At 37.5% G+C, this 17390-nt stretch overlaps 1 protein-coding gene across 9 annotated transcripts in view; it reads right to left on the reverse strand.

Annotated features, from left to right (window-relative positions):
- LOC144978069 (mediator of RNA polymerase II transcription subunit 25-like) overlaps positions 1-11897 on the reverse strand; it is a 49305-nt gene extending 37408 nt beyond the window's left edge. For 2 of the 9 annotated variants that reach the window (XM_078923608.1, XM_078923605.1), the window contains exons 1-6: positions 11752-11883; positions 9301-9462; positions 8153-8198; positions 6376-6500; positions 1241-1339; positions 130-250 (exon numbers count right to left, since the gene is read on the reverse strand). In XM_078923608.1, coding sequence (XP_078779734.1) covers positions 130-250; positions 1241-1339; positions 6376-6500; positions 8153-8198; positions 9301-9416 — 507 coding nt within the window. In that variant the 5' untranslated portion in view covers positions 9417-9462; positions 11752-11883. Of the gene's footprint in view, positions 1-129; positions 251-1240; positions 1340-6375; positions 6501-8152; positions 8199-9300; positions 10790-10975 lie in introns of all 9 variants that reach the window. The other 7 variants (XM_078923612.1, XM_078923607.1, XM_078923613.1 and 4 more) reach the window with 7 other exon arrangements.
- Positions 11898-17390: the final 5493 nt, after the last annotated feature.

Consider the following 17390-nt stretch of genomic DNA (forward strand, 5'->3'; position numbering starts at 1 on the left):
ACCACTCGGTCACTTCGGCCCCCGGTTATTTCAGGTTATAGAGTGAAAAAATCACCCATGAGCTAGTTCAAGCAAGGCCTAGCTCTCTGATGTCCTATCGTTTTAACATGACTAGTTTCCACTTCCCACCTTTCCCATCATAGTGGCCAGCTGTTCACTGTTGTAGCCCCTGTAGTCTTGACTCTCTTCTGCAACAATATGGTACGGAGGGGAGTTACACACCAAGACACAATGACGCTGGGTCTGCTTCCTGTCATGAAATCAGAGAAAAAAAACCCAGTATATTCGTAAAAAATTGCAGACATACATGAAGATGAAAACTAATTGACGCCAGAAATCAAAGTTTGTGAGATAAAATTTATAAAATAAAGGACTTTCAAATTTAAAAACAAAATTTTAATCAAAAACAAACAAAAAACACTTCTCATTTGTTTTCATAAATATCTCACTTAAAAATGAAGTCTTCCAATTGTGCTAACGACTGTAGTAATACAAGTGGTAAAATTGTAGAGTAATGACAAAGCCGAAAGGACTTTGCTGACCCAATGACATCTTCACCAAAGAAGCAGCTTTGATTTAATAACAAAGAAATTTTTGGACTGGAACCCTCAGGGCAGAAGATCAAGGGGAAGGCCACGAGGAACATGGAGAAGAATTAAAGAAGCTGATATACAGAGAAGTGATAAGACATGGAACGAGATAAAAAAAAAAGTTAGCTCAAGATAGAGAGGGATGAAAGCTGTTTGTCTGTGGCCTATACCCTGACCCAGGGTGGAAAAGGCAATGATGATGATGATAACAGTTCTTATAAATCTCGAGAATGACAAGAAGATATCCAAGTGTCTCATCCACTGGGATTCCAATCCATGGTTGCTTAGTCCAAGGCACCAGGCATGTAACTTACGTCTAGACCCATTTGATTCACGTCTAGACCCATTGATTCACGTCTAGACCCATTTGATTCATGTCTAGACCCATTTGATTCACGTCTAGACCCATTGATTCACGTCTAGACCCATTGATTCACGTCTAGACCCATTTGATTCACGTCTAGACCCATTTGATTCACATATAGACCCATTTGATTCACGTCTAGACCCATTGATTCACATCTAGACCCATTAGATTCACGTCTAGACCCATTTGATTCACGTCTAGACCCATTTGATTCATGTCTAGACCCATTTGATTCACGTCTAGACCCATTTGATTCATCCACTTTAAAAAGTATCTAGCTTACCCAGCACATCGTAGATGTTTGATTTCGTCCAGACATTGGAGGGCTGTACTGAGGCCTTCGGAAACATGACTGCAACTTTGACCTCCTCCACCAATGAACCTGGGTATTGTGGTTTGAAAATGAAATTGATGATGATGACGATGATGATGATGATGAGATTGTGATAATCAAAGAAAATGAACAGTAACAATGATTATGTGATACGAATAAGCATGACAGGTTGTTTGAATAATTTGATTAAAATCCTGCTCGTATTCAAGGCTACTTCTGTTTATGATTGGGATTATTATTTTAATGATATCAACAACAATAGTGATGACAGGTTTGGCTTTAAATTGAATAAATTGAGATTTTATAGAGCGCAATATCCACTAAATGTGCTCAAAGCGCTTTACAAGGGGTCCCTGACCAACAGCAACAGGTAACATGAAGAACGAGACATGACGCCTGATGCAATATTACATTTTTTTTCCAACAGAGACAATGCTGTTAGTGGCCAGGTACTCATTTTACACCTGAGAACGGTGAGAGAATGCGAGTAAATAGCCTTCTCCAAGGACTCAACAATGTGCTGAGAGAGGCTCGAACCCTGGACTTTCCGATCTGAAAGCAAGTGTGCTACCACAAGACCAAATAGCCGACTTTGTATTCATATTTCAACGCTGTAAAAAAAAAAATAATATCAGAAGCTGGTTGACATTCTACTTAAATTATTTCTGAACATACTGCAGACAATAAGGAATGTCTTTCATTACAGTTTTAATGCCATGAGTTTACAATCTTTTTTGATGCAAATTTTTCACAGCACCAGTCCAAAATTCTTATATAACTGGTAAAATAAAGATCCGTAATAAAAACTATGCTGTTTACGATATTTATCTCCTATTTGTAACATGACAAAATTAAGTTTTAATGCTAAATTCTAACATGCTTTTCAACCTTTCATCACATTCAATACCCTTAAACTACTTAATCTTTCCCCTTAGACATATCATGAAAAAGAAAACATCCAAAACACGATAGGAGTAAAACCAACTTTCCTCTCTCAGTTAAGCTGGAGGGACTATATTTTTTTTTTCCTCATCAGAATGTTTTGAATATTGGGCACTTCTGACAACTAGTTACTCAATTCCAACCGACTGGAAGATGTTTTGTTTTAAAGGGTTTTACGGCGCTTGCAACACATTTAGGTTACATCAGCGCCAGTAAAAACCCCGTGTGGTGTCCGGGGTCCCTCAACTGAGAGGGTCAAGAATAGCCCAACGCCAAGCCAGCGTGTCGTAAAAGGCGACTAATGGTGTGTGATTCCCCCATCTTTGAGTCACCTGGTCCTCCAGGTTGGGGGTTGGCAAAGGGTTAACACCGCTTTCCGTTAAACTCAAACCGTTACAGAAACACAGACAGACAAAACTAAATCCTTTTTTTAGCTTGGACGACTGAAGAGTTTCTGGAATTACAGAATTTATGAAGGACAACAGACAAAGCCGAAAGGACTCTGCTGACCCGATGACGTCTTCGCCAAACAAGCAGCTTCGAATTGCGTCGTGGAACGTTCGCACCATGTATGAAGCAGGAAAAAGCTCTCAAGTTGTGACTGAGATGAGAAGATACAGGCTGCATATACTTGGAGTAAGCGAAACCCACTGGATACAATCCGGACAGAAACACCTCAAGTCTGGGGAGAAGATTTTATATTCAGGGAGAGGGGACGGGATTCATACACAGGGAGTAGGAATAATTCTAAGCAAGTTTGCCCAGAAGTCACTGAGAGGATGGGAACAATGCGGAGAAAGGATCATCATGGCGTCCTTTACAACACGGAGTAAGAAGATCAGCATGAACATTGTACAGATCTATGCCCCAACAAATGATGCAACAGATGAGGACAAAGATACATTTTATGGTCTGCTACAACAAGTCATTGACAAGTTGCCAAGGAAAGACATCAACATATTGATGGGAGATGCTAATGCAAAAGTGGGACAGGATAACGTAGGCTATGAAGGTATCATGGGACGTCATGGCATGGGAGAAATGAATGATAATGGAGAGAGATTTGCAAATTTCTGTGCATTCAACAGTTTGGTGATTGGAGGATCAGTGTTCCCCCATAAGAGGATCCACAAAGCAACTTGGGTCTCACCAGATGGTGTGACAGAGAATCAGATTATCATTTTTGTATTTCTCGTAGATTCAGACGTTCATTGGAAGATGTGACAGTACGGAGAGGGGCAGATGTTGGATCAGACCACCACCTGCTATTGGCAAAGCTTAAGCTCCGACTCAGAAAACACGGGGCCAGATCACATACAAGAAGAAAATTCGAGGTGAATGCACTTGATGGGGAAAAGAATGAGGAATTCAAACTACAATTGAGTAATAGATTCCAACCTCTTACTGAGCTCGAGGAGGACATAGATGTAGAGTCACTTGGGCAAAGATCAAGGAAGTCTACATAACAACTTGCCACGAGGTATTGGGGGTAAAGAAATCGGAACATAAAGAATGGATAAGTCCAACCACCTTGGACCTTATTGAAAAGAGGAGAACAAGGAAGGAACAAGTGAATGCAAGCCGAACAAGGGCTTCAAGACTGGATGCACAAGAGCAGTATCGAGCCATAGCTAAGGAAGTCAAAAGATCTGTGAAGAAAGACAAGGAAGCATTCATGAACAGACTTGCAGAGAAAGCAGAAGCAGCAGCGACTGGAGGACACATGAGGATCCTTTATCAAACTACCAAGACACTTGCTGGAAAATATGGGAAACCAGAGGTACCAGTCAAAGACAAAGATGGGAAAACTATTTTTGGAAAAGAGGCTCAATCTGAACGATGGAGGGAACATTTCAACTGCCTTCTGAACAGACCACCACCAGACAACCAGCCGGAAATTTTGCCTGCAAGGAATGAGCTACCAATTAGCTGTGATCCACCATCGATAGCAGAGATTGTGGGTGCCATTAACAAGTTGAAAAGGGGGAAAGCTGCTGGACCAGACCAGATTCCACCGGAGGCTCTAATAGTTGATGCGGAAAGAAATGCTGAGGCCCTGCACCCACTATTTGAGAGAATCTGGAATGACGGGATATTCCCAAAGGATTGGAAGGAAGGACATCTTATCAAGCTTCCAAAGAAAGGGGACCTCAGTAATTGTAATAATTATCGAGGCATCACTCTTCTTTCTATCCAGGAAAGGTTTTCAACCGTATTATTTTAGAGAGAATTAAGAATGCAACAGATGCTAAACTGCGGGACGAACAGGCAGGTTTTCGGAAAAACCGTTCAACCACCGACCAGATTGCCTCTCTGCGAGTCATAGTAGAACAGTCTATAGAATGGAACTCTCCTCTTATTGTCAACTTTCTGGATTACGAGAAGGCTTTCGACAGTATTGACAGAGCAACATTGTGGAAAATTCTGGCACATTATGGACTCCCTGAAAAGATAGTAAACCTCATTAAGGAAATGTATGAAGGATCAAGTTGCAGGGTTGTACATGAAGATCAGCTTACTGACAGCTTTGAAATTAAGACTGGTGTCAAGCAGGGATGCTTGCTCTCACCATTCCTGTTCATCCTTGCCATTGATTAGCTAATGAAGGAAACCTCCAAAGGGAGAAGAAATGGGATACAGTGGACCCCCTGGACACAGTTGGATGATCTGGATTTTGCAGATGATCTGGCTCTTTTGTCCCACACCCAGGACCAGATGCAAGCAAAAACCACAATTATAAACAGCCTCTCGGAATCAATTGGTCTAAGAATTCACCCTGCAAAGTCAAAGGTCTTGAGGATAGGTACGGTCAAAGGGAGCAGATCAAAGTAAAAGATCAGGAACTCGAAGATATAGACACTTTCTGCTATCTCGGAAGTATAATTGACAAGGGTGGAGGCACGGAAGCAGAGGTGAAAGCACGAATAGGAAAGGCACAGGCTGCATTCACATCTTTGAACAGAGTTTGGAGAACTAAAGATATCTCCCTTCAACTAAAGCTAAGACTTTTCAACTCAAACGTGAAGTCTGTCCTACTGTATGGATGTGAAACTTGGAACGCATCACAGGCATGTATAAGGAGGGTACAGATTTTCGTAAACAGGTGCATGCGTAAGCTACTCAGAATAAAATGGATGGATAGAATAAAAAATGAAGAAGTATGGAAAAGAACACAGCAGAAACCAGTGGGAGAGGATATAGGAAGAAGACGATGGAGGTGGATTGGACACACGCTTAGAAAGAATGACTCAACTATAACAAAGAAAGTATTGGACTGGAACCCTCAGGACAGAAGATCAAGGGGAAGGCCACGAGGAACATGGAGAAGAATTAAAGAAGCTGATATACAGAGAAGTGGTAAGACCTGGAATGAGATAAAAAAGTTGGCTCAGGATAGAGAAGGATGGAAACTGTTTGTCTGTGGCCTATACCCTGACCCAGGGTGAAAAAGGCAATGATGATGATGAGCGCCAGTAAAAAGGAAGAAAATGGGATAGTACAAAGCTCTAGAATTACAAATAAAGCAGCACCCAAGAAAAAGTAAGACAAAGGGGAACTGGGAACAAATAGGGATTAAATGTAGATTTCCAGGAGCACACCACCAATGTACTTAGTTTGAGATCAGCTATAAGTCTCATCCGGACACAAGCACAAAATCCAAGAAAGAGGAATACACTCAAATGCTTACACTATACATTCAAAATAACAAATATAATACATAACAGAGAGATGATTTACAAGGAAAAAAATATCATCTCACAAAACAATAACTATGCATTTGACTGTTTCCCTCCAAGCCAGGGCCAGGACAAAACCAAGTAATCTCATTCAAAGACAAAGACAGAAAGCATGTTGGAAAACAGATATAATGGGATAGAAGACACAGTATGTACCCCCCTGCCCACTATGGGAGGTCAGGAACCCCACCCAGAGAGAGAGTTTTCCCACAAGGACTGGTTCATGAATAATTTATACTAATTATACTATACCAATGTTAATATGACTACCCATGCTATGGACTGTTATATATTGTATTCAGCAGATTCAGAACAAGAAACTTAAAACTAGAATTATATATATAGCTTATATATAATAACCCGCGGGCAAACGGAAGGATAGGCTTCAAATCCAACCAAACTTACTCAATGTTATCAAAAGACTGTATGAACTCGTGAGTGCTGGTGGTGGGATAAGCACAATTGGAGACCATCTCAGGGGCAGCATCACCAGCAGCAAACGTTACCAGACAGAACAGGGTACAGTTGTACTGGGCACGGATGAACACAATGGGATATTAGATATAATTTTTATGTTTGTCTGTTTTGTGTGTACAAAAAATATAGACAATTCTAAAATGAATACAGGGCATTTTCCTTCAAATGTTATTTCTGTAATGTTTGAACTTGCTTTTAAATTAACATTTCTTTTCAGATTAAAAGATAACAATATGTGACCAATAATCTCAAAATAGTTTATTATGTTGGGATAGAGTTCAAGTTCATTTGCTCTTAGGATTTCGCCAATAAATCATAAAATTCGATGGCAACATACATGACTGGGAAAAAATAGTTAATGAAAGACTAACGATTAACCTTTAATTTTACAAATTTTACACTTAACTTAGAAAATTAGAGTTAAAATCAATGCTTTATGTGAGGAGAATTAATATTGCTTTTAAAGTTAAGAAAAACAACTTACATTTCCTATCTTTTTTAGTATGTTGACTTCATACTGAATTGCTTGTTATGTGATGTGAAACTACAATAACTTTGGTAAGGGAGGCCACAGAACACTTCTAGGCTAGTGAACACTTCTGCAATTCGCAGAGCCATCTATGTTGGCTTTTTGTCTCATTTTGCGTCACCCAAGGAACTTACATGCGGCAAATGTGCCAGATAACATACATGAAATACTCTTTATTTTGTTTTTTTTTCTTTGCACTTTTTAAATATAATTTGAAGTAAAAGCTCTTTCAACCTAAGATGCAAGATTTCTATTGGTTTGCTTTTAAAGTTAAGAAAAAAACAACAACTTAAATTTCCTATATTTTTTAGTATTTTGACTTCATACTGAATTGCATATGTGATGTGAAACTACAATAACTTTGGTAAGCGAGGCCACAGAGATAGACTGGCCTGTAAACACTTTTGCAATTCGCAGTGCCACTAAGCTGGCTTTTTGTCTCATTTTGTGTCACCCAAGGAACTTACATACGGCAAATGTGCCAGATAACAAGCATGAAATACTCTTTAGTTTGGTTGTTTTTTGTTTTTTTGTCCTTTTTAAATATAATTTGAAGTAAAAGCTCTTTCAACCTAAGATGCAAGATTTCTATTGGTTTGCGTTCACCACAAAAATATTCACACATGACATAAACAATCATCTTTACTTTTAAAATGTTTTTGAAAAAAATTTAACTTGGAATCAGAACCACTATTGAGGAAAGCAAAATCTTCATCAAGTTAGGGTCAATGAAGTAAAAAGCAAAATCAATTTTCCCATCCAAAATTTATTTTTTTTAACTTTCTTTCATTCATCACTCATGTAAGGAGTTTTAAAATTTAATTCTGGGTCAAGTTTACAAAAAGTGAAATTTCTATAAATTTTTCTACAATTTTGTTCAACCACCTCTTAGAAATAATCAATTTTTGTAAATATCTCTGTCTTGCATGACTGTAGTACATATCTGCTATGGTAGTGGCTTCTAGCGATGTATCTGCCTTCTTGTTTAGAACAAAATTTTAGAATTAATTACGATTTTCCTTTTCTAGAATCTAAAAATCTGAATCTAGAGGGGGAAACAAATTATTATTTAATGATTTGGTTAAATAAATTTGAAGAGTGCAACCTCCCCTGTTATTTCCCCGTAAAAGTCTGTGATTTGAAAAGTCAAATTCAAAAACAAAATTTTAAACTTACATCATGCCCTGTATCAATAGGACTGGGTGGACCCCCATTGAAATATCTGCAAAAAGAAAAAAAATATTTTTAAAATGAAACAAACAATTTTATTTTATATCCACAACGGTTATCTAAGAATTTTAATATAAAATTGTGTTAGGCAACACATTGCATTCAAATAAACATTTGTGTTGTTAAAAACAGACAGTGCAACAGGCGTTTATTGAACTACACAGGGCAGATGGAAAAGTTTGTCAACTCCATAGAGGAAGGTCAATGTTGCCTTAGTTTAGTTAGTCGTCAAGGCCATGAAAACGTTTGAGGACGCTGAGAAAAATTTACTGATGCAATGGAGGACATCATTTGGGAATTCTGCCCTGGTTCGTTAAATCCATGAATTGACAAACACGTGTTCAACTAATGCATTTTGCACTGTATAACATTTATATGACATAATGTTCAAATGATTTTTGCTCTTTGCATTTCTTTTTATGTAGGTGTTTAGGTATATGACTTAATATGTCATTATCAATCAAATACATTTTTTTTTTACTTTACTGATCTAATAGAACAAATAATGAAAGCAAATTATGATTTGAGAGCAATCGAATTTAAAGTAAAAAAAATATGCTAACATTACATCAATAACTTTATGAAAATCCTAAATAGAAAAATATTAAAACTCGAGCTTTTATATAGAGTAATATCCACTAAATGTACTCAAAGCATCAAAGCAAGGAGGAATTAGTTCAAATAGAGAAGAGATGTAGATTCCAAGAGCATCCTATCAGTGTACTTAGTTTGAGACTACCCAAATGCCTCACCCTGACACAAGCACAGGTCCCTGCTAAGAGGAAGACACTTAAATGTTTACAAATCATACAAATGTAAAACAAAAATAATACAGTGCTAAACAGAGAGGTGATTTACAAGACAAAAAATATCATCTCCCAAAACTATCCATTTGACTGTTTCCCTCCCAGCCAGGGTATCCGGCCAGGGCCAAGACAAAACCAAGTAATCTCATCCCAAGACAAAGACAAAAAGTATATTGGAAAACAGATATAGGGGGATGGAAGACAGAGTAAGTGCCTCCCTGCCCACTATGGGAGGTCAGAAACGACTATTAATGCATTATATATGAAACTGGCTAGTTGATGTCTTACTCAAGAGCGGGCAGAATGTACGATTTCTTGACCTCTTCAAGATAGGGTACCAAGTTGGCTGTCCTCTCCACTACAAAAACAACATCGTAAACTGGCTTCTCATCCTGGACAACCATGGTAGGGGATCAGTTACGAGGACACCACAGATAAACAATGACAAGCCTGGTGGGAAAGAGAGAGAAATAAAATCTAAGATTGATTTGCTTGTTGTTTATTTTTCTAAGCGGTGAAGTGAATGGAATGGCTAGAGTTTCAATTTTTGTGCTTTGCTTTGGGACTCATTCTTCAGATAACCTGGTTACTCTATCTTACCGTACCCAGACTAATTTTCTTTCCAGTGGTAGGATGTCACCACTCCCCATTAGTATTAGTCAAGATCGCAGTATCATTCAGTGATTCCAACCTCAGATCGCAGTATCATTCAGTGATTCCGACCTCAATCACCTGAAATTAGTGCTGAACGGTTTCGAGACTGAGAACCAGTAATAGAGGTACTGGCCTTACCAGTAAATTCTTGAGACTGAAAGAGAAGCAGAGGACCGGTACTGTGTCCTGGTATGATGAAGAAGAGGGAGAAAATATAGAGAGCAAAGACAGCGATGGAAATTTTTACTGGCACTCACGTCTCAGTACTAGACCGATACCATGGCGTTGGTATGCCTTATACGTTGCATGTGTTGAGATATCTCATTAGCCTTGTGGTTGAAACGGTTGATGGGGAGAGAAAGGTGTAAAAAGTGATTGATGACACCATAATGCAGAGGTTCTATTGTTTTTTGTTGTCTCACGTAAGCTAAAAGAATGATAACCTAAAATGCACACGGGCACTCCCACTTTTTTTTTTCATTCATTATGCCTCTATAGCATTGAATGAATGAAAATAAAAAGTAAGAAGTAAATAAGTAAACAGAATAGTGCGACTAAAACTAACAATATATAGACCTTTCTCTTTACTCTAAAAAAAAGAACAAAATTTTAAAAACAAAAACAAAAAAAACAAAAATTAAAATCAACTAAACAACAACAATATTATTACTCCTTTGTATCCTCCCACTCGTATTATCGCTACTACCAGGAAATTATGATTTTCATTACAGATATTAATGGGAATTCCCAGTGGTACCAGTCATAGCAGTGAAAATATGATTCAGTATTGGTAGTCCACCACCAACGCCTTCCTGTTTTAATTTTTATATGTTTTTGAAAAAAAAAATTCCCTATGTCTCGGAAAAAAAAGTTTTTAAAATCTACAAAAAATCCAATGTGGCAACCTGGTTGCTATGACCTTTAACTTTAAAGCAACTTTTAAGATATGTTTTCTTGACCAGCTTATTGGAAAACTGCCAGTCAATCTATGGCGGAAGGATGTCATTCCACCAGAACTGGAAAAGTACTCCGAACAAAAAGAAGAGCTTTTGTAGTTTCACAGCACTCCTAAAGAGGAGATTTGTTTTTTAATTATCGGGGGGAGACCCCCCAACATCCCCACCTCTCCATTTTTTTTTTTCTTTTTTGTCAGGAGAAAACTGCCAGTCAATCTATGGCGGAAGGATGTCATTCCACCAGAACTGGAAAAGTACTCCGAACAAAAAGAAGAGCTTTTGTAGTTTCACAGCACTCCTAAAGAGGAGATTTGTTTTTTAATTATCGGGGGGAGACCCCCCAACATCCCCACCTCTCCATTTTTTTTTTATTTTTTTGTCAGGAGAAAACACCCCGAGCCCCCCCCCCCCCCCCCCCAACCCTAACTAAAGATACTAAATAACCTGATGAAATAATAATGATTGTCATCACTTGCAATATTGAAACTGATGGGAAACACCCTAAGTAATAATAATGGTGTCTCAGCAAATTGTATTTGAAATTATAAAAATCACAACACTTATAAAAATGAAACTTATCTTAAATTAGTAATATCTATCTAGACGGGTCTAGTAATATTTATTGAACATTGCAAATAATTGAAATTGAAAATCCATAATGGTTAAAGATTAAGCAATATCCTATATCTAATAAAAGTGCTGTGAAACTACGTAAGTCGTCCTAAAGAAACACCTAGGCTTTACATAAAAATGTGGAAACTTACACCCCAAAATAATAAATGGGAATGCATGATAATGAATCCCCGCGGCCATGATTATGATGACAAGTTTCTTGTTCAGTCTCTAAATCCCTACAATTACAATAAATTCAAATATATTTGACGAGTGATACATCGATGTTCTAAAAATTGTCCAGAATGTCCAGTCTAAGGTTTGATCCCAGTCGAGGATAAGGCGTAAGGGAGGTTAAAGTTAAAGAGGGGGGGGGGGGGGTATTTCTTTCCGGCACTGCATCATACCCATCCTCATCTTTCAGATTTCTATTTATTTGTTCCCCAATTGTTTCATTTTTATGATTTCTGATATACTCAACATGAGATATTTATTGCAAGTAATAAACGAAACAAACCCGTTTTTTCCAACTAACCAGTGAAACGCTCTATCAACTACAACAATCTGGAAATTCAGCAGTCAGAATATGAAACCAAAACAGAATCAAAATGGTCGAGACTGTGAACTGTGAACCGGCTACTCTTGTCTCACGATATGAGGATTAACTGATCAGAGTTATCGTTCATAGATGTCGTTGGAGAGTGGGCGTGTCGTGTGTTTTGGCAACATCATGGTGACATAATTTGCGGTGTTTCTTTTTTATGAAATCCGCCGAAACCCGACAAAATTATGGGAAGTAGGCAGCAGTAGTGAGTGAACAATTGGGAAGTGAACCTGGGACTGGGTTTTGTAAAAAAGCAATTACATTATAATATATATTGTGTGTGTACTTGTGCGCGCGCGCATCTGCGTGTCTTAGTACGATACTTATGTCATTTACTTTACTTATAAACTGTATGTCCCAAGTCTTGCTGTGCGCGGCGCAAGGCTAAATCCCTGGAAAAGACTCTTTACTCACGTTTCCCATAACACCTTGGTGTAAAATGAATAGAAAACTGACCTAAAACAGCATCTTCTCTGTCAAACAAACAAACAAAGAGGTGTAAAAATAAATGAATAAATAAATTTTAAAAAATAATAAATTGAGCTTTTATATAGCGCAATATCCACTAAACGTGCTCAAAGCGCTTTACAATGTGTCCCTGACCAACAGCAACATTTAACATGTAGGACGGGGCATGACGCCTTTTAGGCGATATTACAATTTTTCGGACAGATACAACGCTGTTAACGGCCAGGTACTCATTTTACACCTGAGTACGGTGAGAGAATGTGAGTAAAGAGCCTTCTCCAATGAATCAGCTATGCGCCGAGCGAGGCTCGAACCCAAGACCACATAGCTGCACGGCGACTTTTATACGTTATGTTTTATCTAACATGTTAAATGGTACTGTTTGCTTTGAACCTGCATAAAGCGCTTTGTGTAGATAAAATCTGTGGATTTTGGAAACGGCTCTTTGCGCACGTTTTTCATAATACCTGATGTAAGTAATGACGCCTTACTTACGCTATGCTTTATATATTATATTTTATCATGTTAAGTGTTACTTGTGTAGATAAAGTCTGCAGATTTTGGAAACGACTCTTTACTCTTTGTGCGGCTATGTGGTTTAGTGGTATAACACTCGCTTTCGGATTGGATGGTCATGGGTTCGAGCCTCGCTTGGTGCATAGTTGAGTCCTTGGAAAAGGCTCTTTACTCACATTCTCTCATCGTACTCGGGTGTAAAATGAATACCTGGCCGTTAACAGCATTGTCTCTGTCTAAAAAAATAATCATTGTAATATCGCCTCACAGGTGTCATGTCTCGTTCTACATGTTAAGTGTTTCTGTTGGCTAGGGACCCCTTGTAAAGCGCTTTGAGCACGTTTAGTGGATATTGCGCCATATAGCAACTCGAGTTTGTTTTTTTTTACGTTCGTTGTCCATAATAGCTATGTGTAAAATAAGGATTACTCGCCTGAAACAACATATTCTCTGTCGAAATGCCCCCCCCCCCCCCCCCCAAATGTAACTACGTAATATCGCCATGCCGACGGTATGCTTTATATATAATGTATCATGTTAAGTGTTGCTGTTGGCTTGGAACCCATATATAATGCGCTTTGTGGAGATAAATTCTGTGGATATTGCGCAATATGAAAGCTCGCTTCTTTATCTCACGGTTGAGTAGCTTAAGTACAATTTAAGAGGGTAAGTAACTGTGTATTCGAATTGTCTATTCGTTCAGAATACATCTAGGTGCAATCACGAAATATAGATAGTATGCGCTTGGCTAAGAAGCTTATAACATTGCCATCAGGAAGTATAACGGACCAACACACAAAACTGTGTGTACCCATGAACGTTAACGTTTATAGTCGGGTTAATACAGTTCAGTGAGCATTACTCATAAACGCGGATGGCAAAAGACAATAACAAAGACCTGAGTGACGTCATCTTCGAACTATCTATACTTGTACTTACTCCATCTGGAATAATACGTGTATCAGCCTTTTAAAGTGAAGTCCACACCAACTGCGTTTTGACATCAGAACGTTGTTCAAACGCTGGGGTTTGTTTTTTTTGTTTTTTTGTTGTTTTTTTTGGCCGGGGGGGGGGGGGGGAGGGGGGGCGGGTTGTTTTTGTTTTTGTTTTTTGTTTTTTGTTTTTTTAACCCAAGTTATATAAGGAGGGTAGCAAGCAATTTGTTCTATTTCCATTTCAAATCAATTCCATTCAAAATGTCTTTATTTTCGGAATATTCTGCATATTACTCAGAGTACACAGAAGAAATAGCATATGAGAAATGATAATACATAGATAAATATTATATCTTCAATCTCAATGATTTGTATTTGCAAAAAAAAAAACCCCGGGCCTCTTTATAATCTTTCTGCAACATTTAACTTATTATACACCGATCTATGTCAATAAAACAATAATATATCAACAAGTAAATAAACGCTCCATAACATTTAACTATTGCACTCTCACACTCTCTCCGGTTATTTTTGTTTTTTAGATTCCCTTTAGAAATTAAAATAAATTTTCTTAGTTTAAAATATGAATATTAAATTTAAAATTGCTTTAAAGGAACAGCAGATAAAAAACTGTTCGAACATTTTTAAAAATTAAAAAAATCAATTAATTAAAAATATAAAATTATTATAAACCGTTAGACCTGAAATCAATTGTTCTATTCTGGCGCTGACGTGATCGAAATAACCTGCCGTGACCGTAAAACTTATTCACAAAAACAAAAACACGTACAGAGTAAAACACACACACACACACACACACAAAATTACCCCCCCCCCCAAAATAAATAAATAAATAAAATAAACTACATAACATTTGCCTCTTCGAGTTGAAATAAACAAATAAATGTCGACTCGTATTTCACTTAAATCATTTATGCCCTTAATTCTACAAACGCAGTTCCTGGGGCAAATTGCATCAGATTGTAATCAGTTTAGTAGTCTACGTAAGCTTACGGTACCGTACCTACGGTGTCTGTCGTCGTTGAGTTGTAAGATCCCAAATATAGATAGTTCTAAGATGACGTCACTCAGGTCTTTGTTATTGTTTTTTTCCGCGTTTATGAGTAATGCTCACTGAACTGTATTAACCCGACTATAAACGTTCATGGTTACACATAGTTTTGTGTGTTGGTCCTTATACTTCCGGATGGCAATGTTATGAGCTTCTTATCCAAGCGCATACCATCTATAGACGATCATGGTTACACCATAGTTTTGTGTGCTGGTCCGTTATACTTCCGGATGGCAATGGTGTGAACTTCTTAGCCAAGTGCATACTATCTATAGGACCAGGAAAATGGAACAGGCCCATTCTGCCGTTCTCTGGAAAAACCCATATTTAAAAATTTGGCCAGAAAACTCGTCCTTCAAATATCGATCGATTTACACGACCGTCATCTTGGCAAAAAAACTCCCAAACCTGGGAGAAGTAAACCTGGGAGCAGTGGCGGTTCTAGCCTATTTACAGTGGTTGGGCAAAGATGATCCGGTCATATATATATATATATATATATATATATATATATATATATATATATATATATATATATATATATATATATATATTATTTATTTATTTTTTTTTAAATTATAATTTTTTTTTCACCTTTAAAAAAAATATTTCAACCACAAATAATCACATTCACAATGAAATGACAATACCAGTAGATTTTAATTATTCCAAACGTAATCAAAAATTAATCATGAAAGAGAATACAACTAAAAACTAAAGCGACGAGACATAATGCGACAACACCTTGACAATACAAGTCCATTTCGTTCACTCGAAAAATTAAAGAGATGCTTTAATCCCTCAACGGCGAGATTAATATTTCTGTTACATTACTGGTTTTCAGTAGTATGTAGTAACCTTAAAGTTTTCATCGAGAAGCAACAACAGCGATATGACTCGAGTTTCATTCAGAGCTGAAATTGCATCATTTTTACTGCTGTCTTGGTGGTTAGAATGATTGTGCCGGTGGTGGTAGTGGTTGGAATAGTGGTAGCGGTGGTGGTGGTGGTGGAGGAGGAGGAGGAAGACGAGGCGGTGAGGGAGGATGTAATTATGATAGTGGTTTTGGTGGTGCTGTTGGTTAGAATGATAGTTGTGGAGACGATTGTTGTACTTGTTGTTAATATTGTTGTTGTTTGTTGTTGTTGTTGTTGTTGTTGTTGTTAATGATGATGATGATGATGATGATGATGATGATGATGATGATGATGATGATGATGATGATGATGATGACAACCACGATGTCGTCGACAATGATGGTTACCACCATACGATATTACAAAGTTTATTTAATCTTAGGCTTTCGCCAATAATTCACACAATACAATTAAGACAAAAGAATGTTATCAATCTCTCCTCATGCATTCGTTATACTATCACAATAACGACCGTGTTATCTTTACTCCTTCCCAATGCTATCTATACAAGAGTGCTACGCTCCTTCCCCAACCAACCCCTAGCTTCCCGCCTCTTCGTCGCGAACTATCTTATGTATGTATTAGCTTCAGGACGGGCAAGTACGGAATCTGCCCACCCTTCCTTTAAACGTCTTTATTTCCTCTATAACTTAGAATTCAACTCTCTCCTTACTCAGAAGAGTATTTCTCGTATACTAATTCAATTGTTGAGAAAACCAAAATGGTGGTTGTATTAATATTTATTTAGTCGTGACTTTTGAATAAAATGTTTTGTTTTATTAGAGGAAATACAATAGAAAATTACATTGTTTTGCAAAATTATTTAGTCTGGCAATAAAAATACAGCGGTAATTACTTTAAGAATAATAAAAAAAAGAACTAACAAATTAATTTGTTAAAAAACAAAAACAAAAAACAAAAAAACAAATAGAAAACAAATTAAAATAATGAGTAATTTGAAAGTACTTAAAAAACGAGAAAAAAAAAGAAATAATTTAAAGGATAAACAAAAATAAAAACAACACAAATTATACTAAATTGATATAATATTAGTAAATTAATAAATTTAATTCAATACTGGAACCTTCCCAAAGTCATTACATCAATGGTACCAGCACAAGTAAGGCAATAAATAAGAAAAAGTTCGTTTGCCAAAAGCTCTATTCAGTGTTCACTGGTTAGGAAGGTGGGCTCATTTGAATTAGCCCGACCTAGTACTAGAGAGGCCAGACAGCAAAAATCGGAGTTAGTTCACCGTCAGGCGACGTGACGATGAGATGACGATGTGGGCGGAGTGGAGTGGTTGGGGAGGGGAGGGGGGGGGGGTTGATAAAAAGAACAGGAGCGTATCCTGGTTTATGCATTACGGGGTGCATGGTGATTCGCAATCTATCAAAAATACACACAAATTGATTTCAGTACGAAGTATCAAGTTTAAGTAGTAACTTTTGAAATTATCTAATTTAGATTAGATTATTTCGGACCTGGTAATACAGCTTATAACTTGAAAAAAACAGGCTGGTATTTGCCCACCCTGCCCATTATTACCAGCCGTCCCTGCCTGGGAGAAGTCCCAGGTTTTACTGTTTTTTATTTAAATTTTATTATTTTTTTTTCCAAGATGAGGGGCATTTTAATCGATCG

Source organism: Berghia stephanieae, chromosome 8 (assembly GCF_034508935.2).
Source record: "Berghia stephanieae isolate SIO BIC M18660-M18661 chromosome 8, UCSD_Bste_1.3, whole genome shotgun sequence".
NCBI lineage: Eukaryota > Metazoa > Mollusca > Gastropoda > Nudibranchia > Aeolidiidae > Berghia > Berghia stephanieae.